This window comes from Argentina silus, assembly GCF_951799395.1.
Source record: "Argentina silus genome assembly, chromosome: 22".
Classification (NCBI taxonomy): Eukaryota; Metazoa; Chordata; class Actinopteri; order Argentiniformes; family Argentinidae; genus Argentina; species Argentina silus.
In genome coordinates, this window is record NC_139676.1 from 247,168 (window position 1) to 272,803 (window position 25,636).

The following is a 25,636-nucleotide window of genomic DNA, read 5'->3' on the forward strand; positions in this document are numbered from 1 at the left end:
GTCTGCTAAATGGCATACAGGTAAAATGGAATGTAGAAGTCATATTCACCATATGCAAGGGGTATATTTCATTAGCCTATTTGAAAATACTGAAAATAGGCCATCACTGACAGTGGCATTAAATAAGTGAAAGTTGAATACATGTCAATCATCAGTCTTATTTATTTCAAGTTTTCACAGTGCATCTGTCACAAAGTAGGGGCTGACAGACAGCAAACAGGCAGCCAGTGGCATAGGCTTATGGGTGAGATAAAACATTCAGAGTAGCCAGACTCTAAAAATGACATGGGAATGATTTGATAAATGCAATTATAAAAACCGTCATATGTGGTTCATACTGCACTGCCTATACAGCTCATATGCTGCTCATACTGTTCATACTGCATCCTATTTATTCTGAAAGTCATCATACCCCTTTGAAATAGTTACTATATTTGTCGTACAGCCTGAAATCAAAACCCATTAAAAAAATAAACTTTTTCCAGCTTTATGTACAAATTTAGCCATACAACATCAAACTAATGAAAAAAAGGGCGACAGTTCTGAAAATGTATAAAAAATGAAAAACAAGAATATATATATATATAATAAAAGCATCCCTTAATATAACAAATATAACGTTGTCCCTGATCTTGTTGAGTGCATCCAGTGCACCTGTAAAAAAGAGGTACCCCATTCCCCCTGATCAATACCCTCCCTGATCAATACCCTCTCTGATCAATACCCTCTGATCAATACCTTCTCTGATCAATACCCTCTCTGATCAATACCCTCTCTGATCAATACCCTCCCTGATCAATACCCTCCCTGATCAATACCCTCTCTGATCAATACCCTCTCTGATCAATACCCTCTTGGTTGGATAGTTCACCAGAGTTGACTTCAGAGTCCAGGCTGACCAGAGAGGTGTGGTCAGAGAGGTGTGGTCAGAGGGGTGTGGTCAGAGGGGTGTGGTCAGAGGCTGGTCAGAGAGGTGTGGTCAGAGGCTGGTCAGAGGGGTGTGGTCAGAGAGGTGTGGTCAGAGGCCGGTCAGAGGGGTGTGGTCAGAGGCTGGTCAGAGGGGTGTGGTCAGAGAGGTGTGGTCAGAGGCTGGTCAGAGAGGTGTGGTCAGAGGCTGGTCAGAGGGGTGTGGTCAGAGGCCGGTCAGAGGGGTGTGGTCAGAGGGGTGTGGTCAGAGGCTGGTCAGAGGGGTGTGGTCAGAGGCTGGTCAGAGAGGTGTGGTCAGAGGCTGGTCAGAGGCTAGTCAGAGGGGTGTGGTCAGAGGCTGGTCAGAGGCTAGTCAGAGGGGTGTGGTCAGAGGCTGGTCAGAGGGGTGTGGTCATGGGTGAGGATGGAACAACAGTGTTACTGTATCTATGGTTACAACTATGGTTAGAAGACTTTACACACCATTAAGGCGAATTCATACTTCATCGACAACAACGCAACCAGGGGTTAAAAAGGCAAAGTTCATAGTTCATCGAGTAGCAAGTAGCTATCGGTAGCTTGCTAGCATCATTGAAGATTGAATTCATCATTCGTTCAATTCAAGACGGTGAAATGAACCAATTTCAGGAGAGACTAGTCGATGAAGTTCGTCGGCACAGACAGTCAAATGCAGTGTTAATGACACCACTGCACACAGGCTGCGCGTAGGCTAAGCAGGAGTATGAATTACAGAGCGCTTGCGACAGTGTTGCGCAGCGCGAACCGCGTTCTAGTCGCACACGTGACGCAAAGGCCTTCAGGGTAATCCTTTAAGGCTGTCCCTCCAGGTCTTCCACTAAGTAAGGATCGGCATCTTTTAGTGCCTGGTAGAACTGTTCCTGTGCCCGGCTCCCTTTGTTTAGCACCATGCCCAGCAGAGCCTTGTTCCTCTGGACCTGTCTGTCCATGGTGTCCACCATGTCTCTCTCCTGGTCATTCAGCACATTGCATTTCTGGAGCTTGAGAAGTACAGGCTGCAACTCCCCCATGCGATTCTCCAGCTCCCCTCTATGTTTTTTGATGAAGTTCTGTCCAGAGGGAGTCGGGGGATTGGCAGGAGGGTCTACAGGGAAACGGGCTAAGACAGAGAGATGGCCTTAAAACTACATTTTGTTGGAAAACCTTTATTTTTTATTTTTTTAAGTATATATATATTTCTTGTCAGTCCACAGTTCATATGGACTAAAAATTATCATTATTATTGCTATCGTAATAGCAGGACTATGTTTAAGTCCCATGTTTTTTCCAGGTTCAGGATAGTTGCATTAAGCACCTTTTATGGGCAAAATAAATTATATTTTCAGACCATATGAATTATGGACTGACCAGAAATATACTGAAATGTGTTTTGAGTAAAATTTCATGTGTTTACGATTATACAATCAAGGGGTAGGCCCATACTAAAGTTAAAAACAAAATTGCATTTATTTCATTATTTGTGTCAAATGAATAGTTTTTGCCCCATAAAGTATGATTTTCGGATACCTGCAAGCCAGATGAGTCTCTCCCATATACATGTGGCTCCGACACATTCTGTCAGAAGAAGATTTACTTCTTTAACAACAGTTCGTAATAACAACTGAAATGTTGGGATGTAGTTTTCATAGGATTCAAAATCCACAAATTCTGCCTCCTGGAACAAAGACACAATTTAGGTAATAAAAGTATATGTTATTCAAACAATAATGTCAGAGAGGCCGCGATTTATTGCCAATATTGTCCCGGGTAGGGGGAGTTGTGTCACGTGTGGTAAATCATGGCCTTGAGGACATTATTGCTTTATGCTGCTTTAACGGTTACACAACAAATCAGAACATCGTGACAAGAAAACAATGGTTTATGTCGCTGGATGTATTTTTTGATAGATTGTGGTGGTTTCTGCTCTGCGTTGAGGAATGTAGTTCCCAAAACTACCAACGTTGTCAAGGGAACGTGATATGTGATCAATCATTTAATTCAATAATTTAATCTATAATTTAACATTCTGGGCTAAAATTTACTTCCGCTAACCAGTGGCGTGCAGAGCTAAAACCATGTGCAAATCCGTTTTGGTAATTTGGTGTCACCTCAAGGTCCATCTGATCCGACCAACACAAACCGCACCAATATAGGTGGAGCAATAAATGTATTGTAACGACCCTGTGTAAGGCCCGTTAGCAGCTCCGCCAAGTGAGTTAACTCTCTTGGTGTTGTGGCTAGCGCGGCCGGTTTGTAAGCGAGTTTTATATAATGTATTGATTTCTGTATTGAACTGTGTTGTATTTTTCATGTGTTGTTTTGTTATTGTGTAAATATTATGGACACGGTGCAGCTGCTAAAGAGGCCTTGGTCTCAGTGCATTTCCCCTGTAGAAATAAAGGTTAATTACAAATTTGAAAAACTCTAAATGGCTGCCCAAATATATTGTAACTATCCTTAGCACTATTCAAACCAGTATAAGTCCAAGTATCATAAAATGATAGAAAAAGATGTCAAATAACATCTAATATGTTCCTTTAGTTTAAAGTGCCAGCACAATAGCATAATGCAGGTAATGCAGCATCGTGGCATCGATGCTTCCTAGAACAGAGGGGCTCACTTTTGCAGCCACACCTCAATAGTTAGGGTTAGGGTTAGGGTTAGGGTTAGTGCTGTAATCTTTGGAAGCCTCTGAGGAGTGTCCACAAAGGTGACCAAGGATCATCAGTTTTAGCCCATCCAAATCGTTCTGTCAGTCTTGTTGACCAAATGCTTGATTTTAATGCTGCAGAGAAAACATCCGAAAAGTCACGACAGGTTAATTACACCGTTACGAGGTTTGGAGACTTGCTGGTTGAATTTGGCACGCCACTGTAGGCCTGTTGAGTGGTTAGTTTATGATATTATAGACATGTAAACTTGTTGTTAAATGTGTTGCCTACAACTGTAAGTATAGTCATTTTATTTTGTATAATTATCCATTCCAACAATCGCAGTGAAATCCTGATTGTCGAGGACAAAGGACATCTTCATGTCATATTCAATTATCACCACTCATTGCCGAAGACCCACTCTGCCTCTGCACTAACTGAAACTTTGCTGAACGAAATGACCAAGACAACTACCAGAAGCAAATTGGAGCCCTCTGTATGAATATAAATAAAGCCAATTTTTTATCCTCTTTCTAAACCTAGATCTTACCTTTGGTTGTATTTGATGGTCATCTACAAGATCAGCAAAAAGGGTGTATCTTTGCATCGGGGTCAGTTGGCAGTGAGAATTAGTTTCAATGTAAGCTGTATCACTATTCCTTCTCCTCCACTCCTCCTGCACCTTTAAATGTTTAAAAAACAACATTTTGTTATGCTTTCTTTTATTTGAATTCAGCCAAAAACACCTAAGTACCACTACTACCCAAGTGTAAAGGTTTAATATTGTATTTCATTACTGTCATTTTCCCCCTGTGTGTGTTTATGTTTCAAGTTTCAAGTCTCATACACAAGTGCAGGGAGTAAAAACCTTAGGCTTAATTCCCTGACAATGCAGCATACACAATACAAATAATACAAATAAGCAGTAGTGCAATGAAATAAGGACAAGACAATAAGTGACATGTACAACATAAGTGAGACAGTTGACCTTGTGTGTGTGTGTGTGCGTGTGTGTGCGTGTGCGTGTGTGCGCGCGTGTGCTGCTCACCTCCTTTAACACAACATTTCTGGGAAGCAACAGCATGTTCAGGATGGATCTCTTTTCAGAGACAACCGGTTTGTAGAACAACAGCACAAGTGCATGGATTGGAACATCAGGTGAGTCCTCATCCTTGACATTTCCATAGGCAGAGAATCCATGAATGGATATTATGACATGTGTCTTGGTTATCCTCTGAGGGCCGATGAATGTCATGCTACTGTCATCAGCCACATGGGCCACAGACAAAAAGTCCTGCCCACCATCTGAGATAGAAAGACAACCTGAAATCACATAATCTATAGGCTACTATTTAGTCGACATATGAGTATGATTGGCCACAGAGTATGCTTGATACTGTAATCCAGGATGTTGGACTGCATTCACTGAAAAATGCAATCTGGGATACTACGTGTGTATCTGGACATACAAAGTACATACTCATGTAGTATGCAAGTATTTAGTGTGTTACATAACTCTGAGCACAGCCGTAGACTCAACATCCTAATTCTGTGCCTGTCTCCCTTTGTGTACACCTGTAAACTCCCCCTCATTAAAGGTCCATATGGAGGGAATGAACTAGTGCACACTTATGGGAGACAGGTACAGAATAGGCCAAGACTTATGGGAGACAGGTACAGAATAGGCCAAGACTTATGGGAGACAGGTACAGAATAGGCCAAGACTTATGGGAGACAGGTACAGAATAGGCCAAGACTTATGGGAGACAGGTACAGAATAGGCCAAGACACAAACCAGAATGTACATTAGTAGAGATTAGTAGAGTAGAGATTGACAGGAAGGATGGGAGAGAGAGAGGAGGGATGACATGCAAGATAGGTCGAGGGTCGGAATCGAACCACGAACCTTGCGATTACGTGGTGAGCGCGTTAGTGTGCTACGCCACTAAGCACCCCCACCATGTCATTTTTGAAGCAGCATTATGATAGCTAGAAGAAGATAGTCAGATTAAAAAATAAAATACTATTCATGTAAATAACTCAATTAAGTTAGCTGGTAAACTAGTTTACCGTGGGGCAAAACAATCCACTTATTTACCGTTAACTAGCCACCACTCTGACTATCTTTTACAGGCTACTGTTACACTGCCTCATGTCTCAGAAAATGAGTCTCCAGTTGTGATGTATGGACTTTCATATCATATTGGGACACCATCATAGAGCTACACTATATCTTATTTAGATAGCAATAGCAATCAAGATGTTGATTGGGTTAATGATAAGCTCAGTCATTTATTATTAACAGTATTCAAACATGAAAAGTGAAATACATATTTTATGAAACTGTCACATACTTGAACATGTTTCACAGTGTGGGAGGTGTAGTTGGCAGACAGACTCCTGAGGGCATTCTATGTTGAACAGGGGTCCTGCAGGCCTCTTGCCACTCTGGGCTAGGAGCCTCCTGTCCCAGGGGACTGTCTTATAGAGCACCTCCCCCTCCCCCTTCATCCCAAACACCAGGCCTGTTATACTGCACTGGAACAGACCTGCACGGGGGCACTGGAACCTGTTGAACATATTTACAATGACGGAAGCCTTTGAATTTAATGTCCTGAATCATTAAAAATGTTGTGCTCTCAGTAGAATTACCAATGGTAATACTCGAGTTTTGAAAAAGAGCGTTCCAACACTTCCTGTAACACTTGTTGAGCAGAGCAGAGGAGATATCAGCATACAGTGCAAACCGCAATTATTGGGACAGTGAAGCATTTTTTCTTCATTTTTTCATTTTGATTTTAAATCAAACAATTGCTATGAGGTTGAAGTATAGATTCTCAGCTTTTATTTGAGGGTATTTGTGTACATATTGGTTTCACCATTTAGAAATGACAAAAATATGTATACATTGTCCCCCTATTTCATGGCACCAAAATATTGGGACAGATTCATATTTTGTCTTTGGACTTTTAAATGAATGATATATAGCCATTGATTCTTGAAGAATATAACCTTTAAATGCCTCATCAGCTTAGTTCAACTGTCTTAACCCATCACCACCCAAAATACAAGTCTTGTATTGTTGTTTGTAAACAATGTAACTGTAAAAAACCAAAAACACTGTATAGCTCCAAAACATGGTTAAAACTATAATTTTTTAAATCTAATTTATGGTTAGTCATGGTAACCATAGCTTGGTCCAATAACTTATGTTAGATTCCTCCAGCCCCATCCCTTAGTTTACTAAAAACAGTGGCGGGGGACCACTTTATTGTTGTTTGAACCCCAGTTTGCCCCTTTCAGCACTTATGGTTAGTATTTGGTCACATATCCTTTGCATGCATTGACCCACCAGACGCTGGGTGTGTTCTCTGGTGATGCTCTGACAGGCCTGTAGTGCAGACATCTTCAGTTGTTATTTGTTTTTAGGTCTTTTTGCCTAGAATATTATCTTCAGGAAATTAAATGCATTTTCAATTGGAAGATTGACTTGGCCCCTTTTTGACTCCATAGTTTCAATGATGTTTCGGATCACTGTCTTGTTGTATGATGATGCGCCGTTCAATGAGTTTGAAAGGCATTTGCTTGTACTTCATGTACTCTTAATCTTGTACTTCATCTACTCTTAATCTTGTACTGAATCTGCTGCTGGTGTCAGCTGTTACATTATCAATTAAGACAAGATAGCCAATTCTATTGGGAGCCATAAATGTCCAAACCATAACACCAGTGTGTGTGTCTGTGTGCTGCTGTGTGTGTCTGTGTGTGTTGATGTGTGGGGTGCTAATGTGAATACATTATATAATGTAATATATTGTGTAATGATATTGAATACAAATCATTCTACCAAAAAAGGACACACACACACGTACCTGTTTGTTTCCTGGCTCTGATGATCAAGGGTAGTAGGTGTAAAGACATTGCAAGAGCTCTAAAGAAAGAGAGAAAATGCAACCAAATGTTTTTGAGTTAATGATTCCCCCTCCCCCCACAAACACACTCCCACACACACACACGCACACACACACTTGAGCAAGACTACTGTAGTAACACAGCAAATTACCAGGGTAGGGTTGGTCGTCAGAGGCGTGACGCTCTTTAACTCCTCCTCCTCTACGTCACCAGATGGTAAACTGCTGTGAGGAGAGGGCAAACAGATCTGTTTTAACGTCGTCACCATTCCAGGTTCATCTGGGATCTTTTGGACTACAGTGGCTTTGCTGCTCGACTCCACACTGTCCGCCCCACTCTGCACCTCCTTATCCAAGTCATTGCGGCTGTAAAATCAAACAAATCTCCTATCATACTGTCCCATTACTTACACACTGTCCCATTACTTAAACACTGTCCCATTACTTACACACTGTCCCATTACTTACACAGGGCACCTCTCAGTCTTTTGTCGTTGTGAAAACAATATGTACACAAATAACGGAAAATAAAAGATAAGTATATATACTTCAAACTCACAATCATTGTTTGACTTCAAATCCAAACTTTTGGAGTTTTGAGTCAAAAGAATAAAAAATGGTTGTCAGTGTATTAATAATATAAGCCATTTAGCTGACACATTTATCCAAAGAGACTTACATTGCAGTGAGTGCATACATTTCAGTATATGTGGTCCCAGCAGGAATCAAACCCACAAGTGTTGTTAGCGACGTGCTCTACCAACTGAGCCACAGAGGACCACAATTGCTCAAACTCCAATCGTCTGTGTGCTACTGTGTGTGTCTGTGTGTGTTAGTGTGTGTGTGTCTGTGTGTGTTAGTGTGTGTGTGTCTGTGTGTTGGCATGTGTGTCTGTGTGTGTTGGCATGTGTGTCTGTGTGTGTTGGTGTGTGTGTGTTGGCGTGTGTGTCTGTGTGTGTTGGCATGTGTGTCTGTGTGTGTTGGTGTGTGTTGGTGTGTGTGTCTGTGTGTGTCTGTGTGTGTTGGCGTGTGTGTTGGTGTGTGTGTTGGTGTGTGTGTCTGTGTGTGTCTGTGTGTGTTGGTGTGTGTGTCTGTGTGTGTCTGTGTGTGTTGGCATGTGTGTCTGTGTGTGTTGGTGTGTGTGTCTGTGTGTGTTGGCATGTGTGTCTGTGTGTGTTGGCATGTGTGTCTGTGTGTGTCTGTGTGTGTTGGTGTGTGTGTCTGTGTGCCGCTGTGTGTGTCTGTGTGTGTTGGTGTGTGTGTCTGTGTGTGCTGGTGTGTGTGTCTGTGTGTGTTGGTGTGTGTGTCTGTGTGTGTTGGTGTGTGTGTCTGTGTGCTGCTGTGTGTGTTGGCGTGTGTGTCTGTGTGTGTCTGTGTGTGTCTGTGTGTGTTGGTGTGTGTTGGTGTGTGCTACTGTGTGTGTCTGTGTGTGTTGGCATGTGTGTCTGTGTGTGTCTGTGTGTGTGTCTGTGTGTGTTGGCGTGTGTGTCTGTGTGTGTTGGTGTGTGTGTCTGTGTGTGTCTGTGTGTGTTGGCGTGTGTGTCTGTGTGTGTTGGCATGTGTGTCTGTGTGTGTGTCTGTGTGCTGCTGTGTGTGTCTGTGTATGTTGGCATGTGTGTCTGTGTGTGTTGGTGTGTGTGTCTGTGTGTGTCGGTGTGTGTTGGTGTGTGTGTCTGTGTGCTGCTGTGTGTCTGTGTGTGTCTGTGTGTGTTGGTGTGTGTGTCTGTGTGCTACTGTGTGTGTCTGTGTATGTTGGCATGTGTGTCTGTGTGTGTTGGTGTGTGTGTCTGTGTGTGTCGGTGTGTGTTGGTGTGTGTGTCTGTGTGCTGCTGTGTGTCTGTGTGTGTTGGCGTGTGTGTCTGTGTGTGTTGGTGTGTGTGTCTGTGTGTGTTGGTGTGTGTGTCTGTGTGTGTCTGTGTGTGTCTGTGTGTGTTGGCATGTGTGTCTGTGTGTGTGTCTGTGTGCCGCTGTGTGTGTCTGTGTGTGTTGGTGTGTGTGTTGGTGTGTGTGTCTGTGTGCCGCTGTGTGTGTCTGTGTGTGTTGGTGTGTGTGTCTGTGTGTGTTGGTGTGTGTGTCTGTGTGTGTCTGTGTGTGTTGGTGTGTGTGTCTGTGTGCTGCTGTGTGTGTTGGCGTGTGTGTTGATGTGTGGGGTGCTAATGTGAATACATTATATAATGTAATATATTGTGTAATGACATTGAATATAAATCATTCTACCAAAAAAGGACACACACACACGTACCTGTTTGTTTCCTGGCTCTGATGATCAAGGGTAGTAGGTGTAAAGACAGTGCAGGAGCTCTAAAGAATGAGAGAAAATGCAACCAAATGTTTTTGAGTTAATGATTCCCCCTCCCCCCACAAACACACTCCCACACACACACTCACACACACACACACACACACACACACACACACACACACACACACACACACACACACACACACACACACACACACACACACACACACACACACACTCTCTCTCTCACACACACACACACACACACACACACACACACACACACTTGAGCAAGACTACTGTAGTAACACAGCAAATTACCAGGGTAGGGTTGGTCGTCAGAGGCGTGACGCTCTTTAACTCCTCCTCCTCTACGTCACCAGATGGTAAACTGCTGTGAGGAGAGGGCAAACGGATCCGTTTTAACGTCGTCACCATTCCAGGTTCATCTGCGATCTTTTGGACTACAGTGGCTTTGCTGCTCGACTCCACACTGTCCGCCCCACTCTGCACCTCCTTATCCAAGTCATTGCGGCTGTAAAAGTCAAACAAATCTCCTATCATAGGAGAGGAGATGAGAGGGAAACAGAAACAGTCAGTATCAACAATAGAGTTTTCCAGTGGCTTTGCTGCTCAATGTCATTGTTTAGAAGGCAGCAGCAATGATACCAGCCAGTTCTGCAAGAGGAAGTTTCTGTAAATCACTCTCTAGAGGAAGATGTTATTATATTATTAGTTATTATGATGTAATTGATACTTTCATCTGAGTGAAAAACAGCATCGGCGAGCAGGGTTTCTATCCATGTGAAGGAAAGCATACTATGATACACTACAACCTAACAAGGAACTGCACTAGTAAGGAACAGATGTATCTGTTACCTCTACTCCTTAATTTCCCAGCGAGATCAATCCGTTTCATCCTCCTCAGGACCTCCAGTGTGATCTTCACAGCTATCTCAGGGTCGTAGCTCTCCACCATCTTATCCACTGTGTCCTGCCAGTCAGCGTTGTCCAGCTGGCTCTTTGGGATGGGAGCAAAGCCAGGTAGCAGCTCAGTGGACAGGTGAGACTGAAATATGTTCAGCTTGTTTGTTTTCAGTTCCACCAGAGTGTCCAGCAGCAGACCTGGTACAGTAAGACAGAGACATGTCATACATGTTAAACATTAAACTTGTAATTTGTGTTATTTATGTGTCATTGTCAATCTACATCATGTTATTCAAAGCAGCTCTGATATGAGTTTGCTAAGAGGAAGCTTCTCTCTGTTTTCATAGCTTCATTAACATTTTCAGTTGAAAGATAGTCAACACCAGCAAGCAGGGGTGCTCTTTATGTGAAGGTAAACTTCTGATACACTCAACATTCTAACGACCATAACTTTAACAGTACACATTAAACATTTTAATTTATTTGTGATATTAATCTACAATCATCAACCAACATCATATTCGACAAAGCAGTTCTGCAAGAGGAAGTTGCTCTTTGTTATTGTGCCTTCATTTACATTGATATATTCAGCCTAGAAATAAACTACCTCTGCTTGGTGAAAATGTGTGAAGGAAAGCCTGATGATACACTCAACATCTTGTAATCATCCAATGTATCTGTCTTGCTGTGTTACCTCTTCTGTAATCACTCTCTAACTTCTTAGCGAGATCGAACAGATTCATCTCCCTCAGGATTGTACAGGTGATCCTCACAGTTCTCTCATGACCGTAGTGGTGCACCATCTTCTCCACTGTGTCCTGTCTGTCAGCATTCACCCATTTCTTCGAGAAGATATGAGGAAAGCCTGTTAGCCTATGAGTAGTCAGTTGGAGGTGAAACATCTTCAGCTCGTCTGTGTTCAGCTCCTCCAGAGTGTCCAGCAGCAGACCTGGTACAGTGAGACAGAGACGTGTCATACACATTAAACATTAAACTTGTCATTTGTGGTATTGATGTACTGTACCATTCTCAATATACATCGTGTTTTTCAACACAGTCCTGGAATTAATGATACATGTAGAACCTGATCTTCCAGTTATTATGACTTAATCTACATTTTCAGCTGAGAGAAAAACAGCTTTGGCGAGCAGGGTTTCTATTCATGTGAAGGAAAGCATACTATGATACACTACAACCTAACAAGGAACTGCACTAGTAAGGAACAGATGTATCTGTTACCTCTACTCCTTAATTTCCCAGTGAGATCAATCTGTTTCATCCTCCTCAGGACCTCCAGTGTGATCTTTACAGCTATCTCAGGGTCGTAGCTCTCCACCATCTTATCCACTGTGTCCTGCCAGTCAGTGTTGTCCAGCTGGCTCTTTGGGATGGGAGCAAAGCCAGGTAGCAGCTCAGTGGACAGGTGAGACTGAAATATGTTCATGTCCTCAGTGTTCAGTTTCACCAGAGTGTACAGCAGCAGACCTGGTACATTGAGACAGAGACGTGTCATACATGTTAAACATTAAACTTGTCATTTGTGTTATTTATGTATCATTGTCAATCTACATCATGTTATTCAAGGCAGCTCTGATATGAGTTTGCAAAGAGGAAGGTTCTCTCTGTTTTCAAAGCTTCATTAACATTTTCAGTTGAAAGATAGTCAGCACCAGCAAGCAGGGGTGCTCTTTATGTGAAGGTAAACTTATGATAGACAACATTCTAACGACCATAACTTGTAATGAACATATTTATCTATAGTATCTTGCTGTGTTACCTCCTCTGTGATCACTCTCTAATGTCTTGACTAGGTTTTTCCGGTTCATGTTCCTCAGGATCACCAGTGTGATCTTCACAGCCATCTCAGGGTCGTACCTCTCCACCATCTTATTCACCGTGTCAAGCCTGTCAGCGTTGTCCAGGTGGCTCTCTGGGATGGGAGGAAAGCCAAGCAGCAGCTCAGTAGACAGGTGAGACTGAAATATCTTCAGCTCGTCTGTATTCAGCTCCTCCAGAGTGGCCAGCATCAGACCTGGTACAGTGAGACAGAGACGTGTCATACACATTAAACATTTGGATTTATATCTTATTAATCTACAATCATCAACCGACATCATATTTGACAAAGCAGTTCTGCAAGAGGAAGTTGCTGTTTGTTATTGTGGCTTCATTTACATTGATATATTCAGCCTAGAAATAGTCACCAAGCAGAGGTAGTTTATGTGTGAAGGAAAGCCTGATGATACACTCAACATCTTGTAATCATACAATGTATCTGTCTTGCTGTGTTACCTCTTCTGTAATCACTCTCTAACTTCTTAGCGAGATCGAACAGATTCATCTCCCTCAGGATTGTACAGGTGATCCTCACAGTTCTCTCATGACCGTAGCGGTGCACCATCTTCTTCACTGTGCCCTGTCTGTCAGCATTCACCAGTTTCCTCGAGAAGATATGAAGAAAGCCTGTTAGCCTTTGATTAGCCAGTTGGAGGTGAAACATCTTCAGCTGGTCTGTATTCAGCTCCTCCAGAGTGTCCAGCAGCAGACCTGGTACAGTGAGACAGAGACGTATCATACATGTTAAACATTTCTCATGTCATTTGTGGTATTGATGTACTGTACCATTCTCAATATACATCGTGTTTTTCAACACAGTCCTGGAATTAATGATACATGTAGAACCTGATCTTCCAGTTATTATGACTTAATCTACATTTTCAGCTGAGAGAAAAACAGCTTTGGCGAGCAGGGTTTCTATTCATGTGATGGAAAGCATACTATGATACACTACAACCTAACAAGGAACTGCACTAGTAAGGAACAGATGTATCTGTTACCTCTACTCCTTAATTTCCCAGCGAGATCAATCTGTTTCATCCTCCTCAGGACCTCCAGTGTGATCTTTACAGCTGTCTCAGGGTCGTAGCTCTCCACCATCTTATCCACTGTGTCCTGCCTGTCAGCGTTGTCCAGCTGGCTCTCTGGGATGGGAGCAAAGCCAGGTAGCAGCTCAGTGGACAGGTGAGACTGAAATATGTTCATGTCCTCAGTGTTCAGTTTCACCAGAGTGTACAGCAGCAGACCTGGTACATTGAGACAGAGACGTGTCATACATGTTAAACATTAAACTTGTCATTTGTGTTATTTATGTATCATTGTCAATCTACATCATGTTATTCAAGGCAGCTCTGATATGAGTTTGCAAAGAGGAAGGTTCTCTCTGTTTTCAAAGCTTCATTAACATTTTCAGTTGAAAGATAGTCAGCACCAGCAAGCAGGGGTGCTCTTTATGTGAAGGTAAACTTATGATAGACTCAACATTCTAACGACCATAACTTGTAATGAACATATTTATCTATAGTATCTTGCTGTGTTACCTCCTCTGTGAACACTCTCTAATGTCTTGACTAGGTTTTTCCGGTTCATGTTCCTCAGGATCACCAGTGTGATCTTCACAGCCATCTCAGGGTCGTACCTCTCCACCATCTTATTCACCGTGTCAAGCCTGTCAGTGATGTCCAGGTGGCTCTCTGGGATGGGAGGAAAGCCAAGCAGCAGCTCAGTAGACAGGTGAGACTGAAATATCTTCAGCTCGTCTGTATTCAGCTCCTCCAGAGTGGCCAGCATCAGACCTGGTACAGTGAGACAGAGACGTGTCATACACATTAAACATTTGGATTTATATCTTATTAATCTACAATCATCAACCGACATCATATTTGACAAAGCAGTTCTGCAAGAGGAAGTTGCTGTTTGTTATTGTGGCTTCATTTACATTGATATATTCAGCCTAGAAATAGTCACCAAGCAGAGGTAGTTTATGTGTGAAGGAAAGCCTGATGATACACTCAACATCTTGTAATCATACAATGTATCTGTCTTGCTGTGTTACCTCTTCTGTAATCACTCTCTAACTTCTTAGCGAGATCGAACAGATTCATCTCCCTCAGGATTGTACAGGTGATCCTCACAGTTCTCTCATGACCGTAGTGGTGCACCATCTTCTTCACTGTGCCCTGTCTGTCAGCATTCACCCGTTTCTTCGAGAAGATACGAGGAAAGCCTGTTAGCCTATGATTAGTCAGGTGAGATTGAAACATCTTCAGCTCGTCTGTGTTCAGCTCCTCCAGAGTGTCCAGCAGCAGACCTGGTACAGTGAGACAGAGACGTATCATACATGTTAAACATTAAACTTGTCATTTGTGTTATTTATGTATCATTGTCAATCTACATCATGTTATTCAAGGCAGCTCTGATATGAGTTTGCAAAGAGGAAGGTTCTCTCTGTTTTCAAAGCTTCATTAACATTTTCAGTTGAAAGATAGTCAGCACCAGCAAGCAGGGGTGCTCTTTATGTGAAGGTAAACTTCTGAGACACTCAACATTCTAACAACCATAACTTTAACAGTACACATTAAACATTTTAATTTATTTGTGTTATTAATCTACAATCATCAACCGACATCATATTCGACAAAGCAGTTCTGCAAGAGGAAGTTGCTCTTTGTTATTGTGCCTTCATTTACATTGATGTATTCAGCCTAGAAATAAACTACCTCTGCTTGCTGACTGTGTCTCTAACTTCTTAGCGAGATCGAACAGATTCATCTCCCTGAGGGTCGTACAGGTGATCTTCACAGTTCTCTCATGACCGTAGCGGTGCACCATCTTCTCCACTGTGCCCTGTCTGTCAGTATTCACCAGCTCACTCATGAAGATATGAGGAAAGCCTGTTAGCCTATGATTAGTCAGGTAGAGATGAAATGTCTTCAGCCTGTCTGTATTCAGCTCCTCCAAAGTGTCCAGCAGCAGACCTGGTACAGTGAGACAAAGACGTATCACACATGTTAAACATTTCTTATGTCATTTGTGGTATTGATGTACTGTACCATTCTCAATATACATCATGTTTTTCAACACAGTCCTGGAATTAATGATACATGTGGAACCTGATCTTCCAGTTATTATGACTTAATCTACATTTTCAGCTGAGAGAAAAACAGCATCGGCGAGCAGGGTTTCTATTCATGTGAAGGAAAGCATACTATGATACACTACAACCTAACAAGGAACTGCACTAGTAAGGAACAGATGTATCTGTTACCTCTACTCCTTAATTTCCCAGTGAGATCAATCCGTTTCATCCTCCTCAGGACCTCCAGTGTGATCATTATAGTTCCCCTATGACCATAGCTGTAAACCATCTTGTCCACTGTGTCCTGCCTGTCAGCATTCTTCAGCTGGCTCTCTGGTATGGGAGGAGGGCCTGTTCCCCAGCCAGTAGTCAGGTCCCACTGAAATCTCCTAAGCTCTGTCATGCTCAGACCCTCCAGAGCGGACAATAGCAGATCTGGAACAGGCAGCTTTGAGGATCCCTGGGTGCAAAGCAACAACATAGACAGAATCTTGATTCATACTTTTTTTTAATGTTAGTCTACATCTGTGTTTGTTTCTCTGTCAATAATTTCTTTAGAAATTAGAAGCCACTTAGAGCCTGTCGTGGTCTTCCTCCTCATTCTCACTGTAAAGCTGTTCACATTGATGTGTGCGTGGGTGGGTGGGTGGGTGGGTGGGTGGCTGGGTGGGTGCGTGGGTGGGTGGGTGGGTTGGTGTCTGGGTAGCTGGGTGGGTGGGTGGGTGGGTGGGTGAGTGGGTGGATGCGTGGGTGGGTGGCTGGGTGGGTGGGTGGGTGGGTGCGTGGGTGGATAGCTGGGTGGGTGGGTGGGTGGGTGTCTGGGTAGCTGGGTGGGTGGGTGGGTGGGTGGGTGGGTGGGTGGGTGCGTGGGTGGGTGGGTGCGTGGGTGGGTGGGTGGGTGTCTGGGTAGCTGGGTGGGTGGGTGGGTGGGTGGCTAAAACAAAATGTGTTTGTCTCACATGACAGTTATTGAAAGAATGATCTATTTCGAAACATATCCTTGAACTTCCGTGTTGCTCAAACAAACACTTTAACAAAACATAGCACTCTGCTTTCTTTAAATAAACGGGTCATTTCTGCCACAGACAAGAGTAGCGGTATTTATATTTATTTTACAACATTCTCACCTCAGATGGATCCATCTCACCACACACAAAGTGATGATGTTCGCTCATTGTCAGTTCACCTGCTTAGAAGAGCGGCCAATACTTCCTTTTCCCCTATGATCAGACCTGTGTAATCTGAGCTCTAACTAGTTCCATCCAGCTCGTTTAAGACTTCCATTTTTTATGTACAATTTTGATTTTTGATCTTTAAAATGTACATATTGGTGCAATTACATATTATTTTAGGGGCAGGGGGAGAAGGAGGGAGGGAGGGGCAGGGGAGAGGGAGGGAGGGGCAGGGGGGAGGGAGGGAGGGGCAGGGGGAGAGGGAGGGAGGGGCATTCACATAGAGGCGGCGGTGCCAGGCGGCCAGCCGAGGTGGAAGAGCGGAGTGACCGGGCAGGGGTTTGGGGGCTAACCATTGCTTGCAAGTAGGGAGGGACTGTTCCCTTTGCCGCCCGTAGGCGAGCACCAGGGTCTTGAATCTGATGCGAGCTGCTACCGGGAGCCAGTGAAGGGTGCGGAGGAGGGGAGTGACATGGGAGAATTTGGGAATGAGAATTTGGATGAGCTGCAGAGGCGGGGAGCCCGGCCAAGAGTGCACGTCACTTGATAAGAGCGATTGGCCAGGTAGGATGCAAACCAGGAGAGTGCAGAGCCAGAGATGCCCAATTCTGAGAGGTTGGAGAGAAGGATCGGGTGGTTTACTTTGTCGAATGCAGCGGACAGGTCCAGAAGAATGAGAACAGAGGAGATGGAGGAGTGAGGAACATGTGGAGAACAGTTTCCTTGGGTCAGAGTTTCTTTAGAAACCTATTAGGGTAAGACCCTTTAGGCTGAGGATCTAAACCGTTGGACGGAGGCTCCTGTATAGGGCCAATTACCGGGAGACACAACGTACAAACAAATAACTTCTACCAATGACATTCAAGGAATAATACTATTATTACAACTTTACAAACACATTCTCACCTTCAGTCTACTACCAGCCTGTTGTACATGTTCCTTCTTGCTCTTTTCGTGACTGAATGGCTTGAGAGTGTCTGAGGCAGATGTCGCTTCAGGTTTTTGGTAATCAGGGTGAAATCCTGATGCATGGCCACTCTGTAGAAATAGATTATGAATTGTTATTGATTCTCAGCAGACAGCATTGTGGGTCTCTATAACAACAAAGCATGTGACAAGTCTGTGTCAGTTCTACAGCTAAACTCTCACTGCTGCCATAAACCACGAGATGGCTTGTTGTTGTACTGTAGCTTGTAGCTTGTTGTACTGTATTCACCTTTTAGTTGTTACATTTACATTTTTTTTTTTTACATTTAGTTGTTAAAGTGTGTTTACTGTCCTCTTGTATATGTGGCCTGTTTTTATTGTTATGCTGAAATCAAATCTCATTATGAACATTCATTAATTTGGGAACTGTAAAACACACACACACACACACACACACACACACACACACACACACACACACACACACACCATACTTAGTGCAGGGTGGAAGGGAAGGGGCATTGCAAGCGAAAAAACTTTTGCGGGGTGGAGACTTACTGTCCCCACACACACAGTACTCAGCATCAAATACCCCATTGGTACCTGCTAATTGTAAGCAATCAGGGCTTTCTCCTTCAGTGAAGAAAATCCTATTATGATACACCCAATATACAGTATAAGTGAATATCGAACCATTATTAACATCTAGCTATTTAAGGTTGTTTTTCTATTTCTATTGTTGACCAAATGATTCTATTCACAAACGTGCACCTTCACAAACATAAATACAGGCTAAAGCAAAATGTGTTTGTCTCACATGACAGTTATTGAAAGAATGATCTATTTAGAAACATATCGTTGAACTTCCGTGTTGCTCAAACAAACACTTTAACAAAACATAGCACTCTGCTTTCTTTAAATAAACGGGTCATTTCTGCCACAGACAAGAGTAGCGGTATTTATATTTATTTTACAACATTCTCACCTCAGATGGATCCATCTCACCACACATAAAGTGGTCGACACGATGATGTTCGCTTACGGTCCGTTCACCTGCTTAGAAGAGCGGCCAATACTTCCTTTTTCCCTATGATCAGACCTGTGTAATCTGAGCTCTAACTAGTTCATCCAGCCGTTTTTTATGTACAGAGAGGGAGGGGCAGGGGGAGAGGGAGGGAGGGACAGGGGACAGGGAGGGGCAGGGGAGAGGGAGGGAGGGACAGGGGACAGGGAGGGGCAGGGGAGAGGGAGAGGGAGAGGGAGGGGCAGGGGAGAGGGAGGGAGGGACAGGGGACAGGGAGGGGCAGGGGAGAGGGAGAGGGAGAGGGAGGGGCAGGGGAGAGGGAGGGAGGGACAGGGGACAGGGAGGGGCAGGGGAGAGGGAGAGGGAGAGGGAGGGGCAGGGGAGAGGGAGGGAGGGACAGGGGACAGGGAGGGGCAGGGGAGAGGGAGAGGGAGAGGGAGGGGCAGGGGAGAGGGAGGGGCAGGGGAGAGGGAGGGGCAGTGGAGAGGGAGGGGCTGGAGTGATGGGCAGCTGTGGGTTGAGAGGCTAAAGAAGAAGAGAAGATATTACAAAGATTATACAAAGTTATAAGATTATACAAAGTTATGTCAATCAGTGTCAATATCTTTCAGTCATAAAAGCTTGTCTGTTTCCTCTCTAACATGGTTAAACTGATCAACAGACATATCCTATTATAACCAAGAAACCGAGGAGAATAGCTACGTGCTGGGTAGAATAATTGCTTGCATTAAATTGTGTAGTAAAACCGAATCAGAGTCTGTGGACTCTCTGAACCCAGGCATATTCAGGTGCATTCTATGCTGTGTGACACAGGTATATTTTGTACTGGTCAATCTGTATTTTACGAAATAAATGTATCTTTTCGTAGAATCGATGATATTTTTCAGAGAGAGAGAGACAGAGAGAGAGAGAAAGAGAGAGAGAGACAGAGAGAGAGAGAGAGAGAGGGAGAGAGAGAGAGAGAGAGAGAGAGAGGGAGAGAGAGAGGGAGAGAGAGAGAGAGAGAGAGAGAGAGAGAGGGAGAGAGAGAGAGAGACAGAGAGAGAGAGAGGGAGAGAGAGAGAGGGAGAGAGAGAGACAGAGAGAGACAGACAGAGAGAGAGAGACAGAGAGAGAGATAGAGAGAGAGAGAGAGAGAGAGACAGAGAGAGAAAGAGAGAGAGAGAGAGAGACAGAGAGAGAGAGAGAGAGAAAGAGAGAGAGAGAGAGACAGAGAGAGAGAGAGAGAGGGAGAGAGAGAGACAGAGAGAGAAAGAGAGAGAGAGACAGAGAGAGAAAGAGAGAGAGAGAGAGACAGAGAGAGAGAGAGAGAGAGAGGGAGAGAGAGAGAGACAGGGGGTTGCGCATGTTTGATGGTCATGAACACTTCCGCATTCCACTTTGGCGGAAGTTTACAGTTGTGTCGCTGTCTTTGATCGTGGACCGTCCTCCTCCCTGTCAACCAGGTGAAGAAAGCTGATTCCAGGTAATCCAACATGTTTGAATAGGACTGCATCAGACATACAGCCAGACGCGGAATCATAACTACGGTATCTAGATATTGGCGATTGTCCCGTTTGCTGGTGCTTGGCAGCGGTGCCTGCGGACGGTGCCTGCGGACGGTGCCTGCGGGGTGGGTCAGGCTCGGTCGTAGCATCAGCTACCTGGCTGGGGTTACTAGGTCAGTATACCCGACTGGATAGGATCGCTTCAAAGTTAAAACACTACGCCTAACTTGACCCGGTCCCCTGCACACGTAAGGGCTTGCAGTGCCGTGCTAAGGTGATGTAGCATTGTAGGCCAGCTCTTTGATAGTTTGCATGAATAGGGATTAGGGTCCTGTTTGTATTTTTTTTTAAACTATTTTTTTTGCAGCATGTAATCACATTTTAAAATGGCTAGCCACTTCTAATTGTGTATTTGTTCATTTATTGATTCAGGGTTTTCTTTTTTCTTTTGTTTTGCCACCGTGTGGTCTACCTACCATGTCTGGGACCAGGTCCGCTGACTCCCTGGGCTTTGGCTGTGATGTTCCAGCGCAGAAAAGCTCACAGCAGTGTCCAGAGATGCTGTCAGTAAAGCTGGAGGACAACAGTCAAAGACTGGAACTCAAAGGGGTTGACAAAGATGATGATGAGGAGGAGGAAGAGGAGGAGGAAGAAGAAGATAACAGTGTGGTTGAATCAGGTAAATGAAGGTGTGGGCTTGGGGCCAGTGTTATGCTGCATTCAACCCTGTAACATAGGTATTCATTGTGTTTGGGATTTCATTGTTGTAAAATGTATATCGTTTGATCTGTAGCAGGGCTTAAAGTTGTGAAAGTCGATATGGAGGAAGAGGAGGAGGATGAGAACGACGAGGGTGAGGAAGATGGGGATTTTGTCAACCCAGGTAATTACACTAGTAGCCTTTTTTGTTTATCACTTGAAGGGATACCCATTGTTTTATAGTTTGAGATGTTACTGGTAAAAGTATGATCTAACATTTTGGATTAATATCGTTCTTAATCTTTTAAATCTGCATTTTAACAGAACTCGTTATTAAAAGAGAAATTAAGGAGGAGATGGAGGAAGAGGATGATGATGATGATGATGATGAGGAGGAGGAGGAGGAGGAAGGAGAAGATGAAGATGAAGAAGAGGGAGGTGGAGAGGACGCTAACCCAGGTAAAAGACCAGGTGGTGCAACAGCACTATAGTGAATATCTGAGTGAAAGTAGTTTTTGATAACTATGAGTGATGTTGTTGTATGCAGAATATGTATCATAACACAAGACATGTACTTGCAGTTGGTGTTCCTTTTTGTAGGCCTACCGGTTTTAAATGTTCTCATTGAATCGCTCATCAGACACATTTTGCACTACATTCATTAAATGTTTGTTGTAAATTACTGTAAATCAATGTCAGTTACCTACCACTGTAAAAACAGTAATTGCTACTGCACTGCACCCTTTGCACTACCACTGTCATTGCTTTATAATTACTTATTGCTTTATTACTACCTTATTACCACCTTATTGCTTTATTACTACCTTATTACCACCTTATTGCTTTATTACCACCTTATTGCTTTATTACCACCTTATTGCTTTATTACTACCTTATTGTTGATTTATTCATTTATTGACTGTTGTTGTACAAGGAGCTGGACTCATAAAGCATTTCACTACATCACTTACGGCTGTAGGTGAAGCACTTGACCAATAACATTTGATTTTGATTTAAATCAGAAGGGGGGGCCGACTCTGACACAGACAGCGCGGGGGATTCTGAGAGAGAGCAGCGTCCTCACTGCTGCTCTCAGTGCAACAAGAGGTTCCCCACCAGGGGGCGGCTGAACAACCACGCGAGGACTCACACCGGCGACAAACCGCACCGGTGCTCCGTCTGTGGAAAGTCGTTCTTGCGGTCCTATGACTTGAAAAGACACCTGACGATCCACACAGGTGAGAGTCACCCACCTGAGCCACCTGTGAGGGAGTCGTTTCATCATACAGACAGACAGGAAGGAAGCCTAACCCTAACCCTAACCCTAACCCTAACCCAAACCCTAACCCTAACCCTAACCCAGCCCCCTGTGAGGGAGTCGTTTCATCAGACAGACAGACAGACAGGAAGGAACCCTAACCCTAACCCAGCCCCCTGTGAGGGAGTCGTTTCATCATACAGACAGGAAGGAAGCCTAACCCTAACCCTAACCCTAACCCAGCCCCCTGTGAGGGAGTCGTTTCATCATACAGACAGGAAGGAACCCTAACCCTAACCCTAACCCAGCCACCTGTGAGGGAGTCATTTGATCATACAGACAGACAGGAAGGAACCCTAACCCTAACCCTAACCCTAACCCAGCCACCTGTGAGGGAGTCGTTTGATCATACAGACAGGAAGGAAGCCTTGCCAGTGTGATGTATTCATCTCTGATGTTGTTTCTCCTAACTGAATACTTCAAGCCGTATTGAATCATCAAAGAGGTGTTCAACATTTAATTTAATCACCCTTAAAGTAGTGTTTAGTATATATATATATATATATATATATATATATATATATATATATATATATATATAATTATAATTATAATATATATAATTATTATTCCCCAACCCCCCCCCACACACACACACACACACACAATTCTAGCCATACGTGTTGTCCTTGATGTTGTATTTGTCTTCCAGTGTCTAACCCCTGTAATGCACTCATTGAAACAGGTGGGGGCGCCAACTCTGACACGGACAGCGCAGAGAAGCCGCACGCCTGCTCTCAGTGCGGCAAGAGGTTCGCCACCCTGGGACGCTTGAATCGGCACCTGCAGATCCACACCGGCGAGAAACCCCACCGGTGCTCGGTCTGCGCCAAGTGTTTCTTGCGTCCCGACGACCTGAAAAGACACATGACCGTTCACACCGGCGAGAAGATCACCCTCATCTGCGACCTGTGCGGGGAGTCGTTCACCGGGCCGCGCGCCCTCAGGAAACACCAGCGCGCCCACACGGGAGAGAAGCCTTACCAGTGCAACAAGTGCGAGAAGAGCTTCGTCCGGCTAGTGGACTACAAAGACCACCGGCAGACCCACAGGAAGGAGAAGCCGTACCGCTGCGACGACTGCGGGAAGAGCTTCTCCTACGACGTCACCCTGAGGCGCCATCAGATGATCCACTCCGGGGAGAACCTGCATCACTGCTCCTACTGTGGGCGGGGCTTCAGCATCAGAGGGAACCTCAAGTCCCACTTGCTGATCCACACGAAGGAGAAGCCGCACCAGTGCTCCGAGTGCGGCAAATGCTTCTACCAGGCGTACGACCTGAAGAGACACATGCTCATCCACCCGGGCCTGGTGACCTTTCACCTCTGCGAGTGCGGCAAGAGTTTCACCGAGCAGGAGAGCCTCCGGGCCCACCGGCGGACGCACACGGGGGAGAAGCCGTTCCGGTGTTCGGACTGCGGCCGGTCGTTCGTGAAAGCGAGCGTTCTGAAGAACCACCTGCGCACGCACTCCGGAGAGAGGCCGTTCGGCTGCTCGTTCTGCGGAAGGTCGTTCGTTCGGGCCGGGGACCTGCAGAGCCACCAGAGGACGCACACCGGAGAGAAGCCTTACATCTGCGCCGTCTGCGGCGCCAGTTTCGCCCAGTCCGGGAATTTGAAAGTTCACCAGATCACTCACACGAAGGAGAGGCCCTACCCCTGCACGGTCTGTGACAAGGGGTTCACCACGCCGGGGAGTCTGAAGGTACACACACGGCTTCACACGGGAGAGAGGCCGTTCCTCTGCAGCGTGTGCGGGGAAGGCTTCACCACGCCAAAGCAACTTAAGAGACACCAGGAGCGCCACGGGAAAGACTGTCCCTCTCTGTTCGCATTGACATAGTAGGGCCTCAGGTTGTGAGGTCATAATTGACATAGTTGGCCTCTGGTTGTGAGGTCATAATTGACATAGTTGGCCTCAGGTTGTGAGGTCATAATTGTGGTCAAAATGTACAGTTTGGCTCCCGCTAGTCATGACTGAAGGTTCTGTGTCGTTTCATTGGTTCATTGGTTTGTGTGTCCTATTTGTGAGCCGTGGCAGGAACAGCTGGAGGCTCCAGAAAGACTCTAGAAAGTGGGATTTATGCGTCAGCGAGCCTAACTTTAGCCAGATCTCAAATCAACTCTGAATGTTCTGCTTCAAAACGGGCGCCCAAGGAAAAGCCGGCTAAATTCACATGCTCTCGTCCAATCAAATCAGATTCCCTCCTTTCTGCAAGGATTTTCTGCAAGATCCACATCAATCAAGACATTACTATATCGAACCACTTGAAGAATAAAAAGCACATGTGGATAAAATTGATAAATGTAATAGTTCAGATTGCAAAGCGTGTTGGAAACAGTGATATCAAACAGGACATCTTTACATGACATACTTTCTCCAATTACTACTAGACCACAGTTCCAGTGCCTTCGGAAGGTATTCAGACCAGATCAGATAAAACTTACTTTAGAAAAAGGTCTCTCTCTCTCTCTCTCTCTCTCTCTCTCTCTCACTTAGCTGAAATGCAAAAATGTCATCAACAAATCACTCAATAAGTTGAATTGAGTCCATCTTAATGCAAGGATAATAGTTCATGTCATTTTGGAATTAATATAATAATAATTAAATTGAGTCTTTAACACAACAAAATGTGGAAAAAGTGAAGGGGTCTGAATACTCTCCGAAGGCACCGTGTTTGTTGGCTAAATAATAAAATATTACATTTTAATGTGTTAACATATTTAATCAAATCTTTACAAAATCAAACATTACCAAACGCAAAGTCTTGTAAAATGTATGATGAGATGAGAACATAATGAATGGAACATAACATCAAATGACAAATGTCTTTTCTTTTTTTTTTGTTATCAACGATTCAGCTCATTTTAGGGGTCATAGGACACACACACACACACACACACACACACACACGCACGTAGGGCTAATATGAGCGGCAGGCGGTGATATTGGTTGTGATGAAAACCTGTCGCTGATTTGGCTCCTTGTTGCAGCAACAACGGACCTCCTCTGCCTGTCAGTGCGTCACGTGACCAAGTTAACTGGACTCGGGTGTGATTAAGCGAATCACTCCGAATCAGCCTCTCTGGAACTGAATTATCCTGACCTCGAACTTCACCGTTAGCTGAGGCCGGATAACTTTAGAGAACTCTGAATGTTGTAGGCTTTCTTTCTGTCTCACCCCACTGGAGCCGATTACCGAATGACAGTAATGATATGATGTCATACGGTGTCATAGGCATGTAATGACAATAAATGCAATCGAAGTGTCCCATTCTGAGACGTGTGAAATTAAAATATGTGAATGTTTTTTTGCACATGAATGTGATTAAATCTTTCATGCATAATACCTAGTCACAGTCGGTGTTCGGGTCAATTTGAAGGGGCAATCAGGGATTCAAACAACAACTAAATCAAAAAGTGATTTCTCTGCCACTTT

The 25,636-nt window shown here is 44.3% G+C and overlaps 2 protein-coding genes across 10 annotated transcripts; one reads left to right on the plus strand and one right to left on the minus strand.

Annotated features, from left to right (window-relative positions):
• Window positions 1-144: 144 nt before the first annotated feature.
• Window positions 145-18,779, minus strand: LOC310821833 (uncharacterized protein). 9 transcript variants are annotated; one of them, XM_083694077.1, is made up of 21 exons: window positions 18,655-18,779; window positions 17,649-17,780; window positions 15,760-16,030; window positions 15,212-15,469; window positions 14,548-14,802; window positions 14,033-14,287; window positions 13,493-13,738; window positions 12,948-13,202; window positions 12,433-12,687; window positions 11,895-12,140; window positions 11,350-11,604; window positions 10,608-10,853; window positions 10,050-10,285; window positions 9,729-9,787; window positions 7,639-7,708; window positions 7,448-7,506; window positions 5,930-6,144; window positions 4,624-4,913; window positions 4,126-4,257; window positions 2,452-2,599; window positions 145-2,044 (listed from the first exon to the last, which is right to left on the minus strand). In XM_083694077.1, exons 1-21 carry the CDS (start codon window positions 18,679-18,681, stop codon window positions 1,737-1,739), a joined length of 4,218 nt encoding a protein of 1,405 aa, XP_083550203.1. In that variant the 5' UTR covers window positions 18,682-18,779; the 3' UTR covers window positions 145-1,736. The 9 variants fall into 9 exon arrangements, 8 of the variants coding, with proteins under 8 accessions (XP_083550203.1, XP_083550202.1, XP_083550201.1 ...); XM_083694076.1 differs by having other exon boundaries at window positions 4,624-4,880; window positions 7,639-7,852; XM_083694075.1 differs by having other exon boundaries at window positions 7,639-7,852.
• A 1,488-nt stretch (window positions 18,780-20,267) lies between these two features.
• On the plus strand, window positions 20,268-25,534 carry LOC310821839 (uncharacterized protein). Its single transcript, XM_083694092.1, has 6 exons — window positions 20,268-20,353; window positions 20,613-20,859; window positions 20,974-21,063; window positions 21,204-21,338; window positions 21,902-22,117; window positions 22,883-25,534. The coding sequence occupies exons 2-6, from the start codon at window positions 20,658-20,660 to the stop codon at window positions 24,037-24,039; spliced, it is 1,800 nt and encodes a 599-aa protein (XP_083550218.1). The 5' UTR covers window positions 20,268-20,353; window positions 20,613-20,657; the 3' UTR covers window positions 24,040-25,534.
• Window positions 25,535-25,636: the final 102 nt, after the last annotated feature.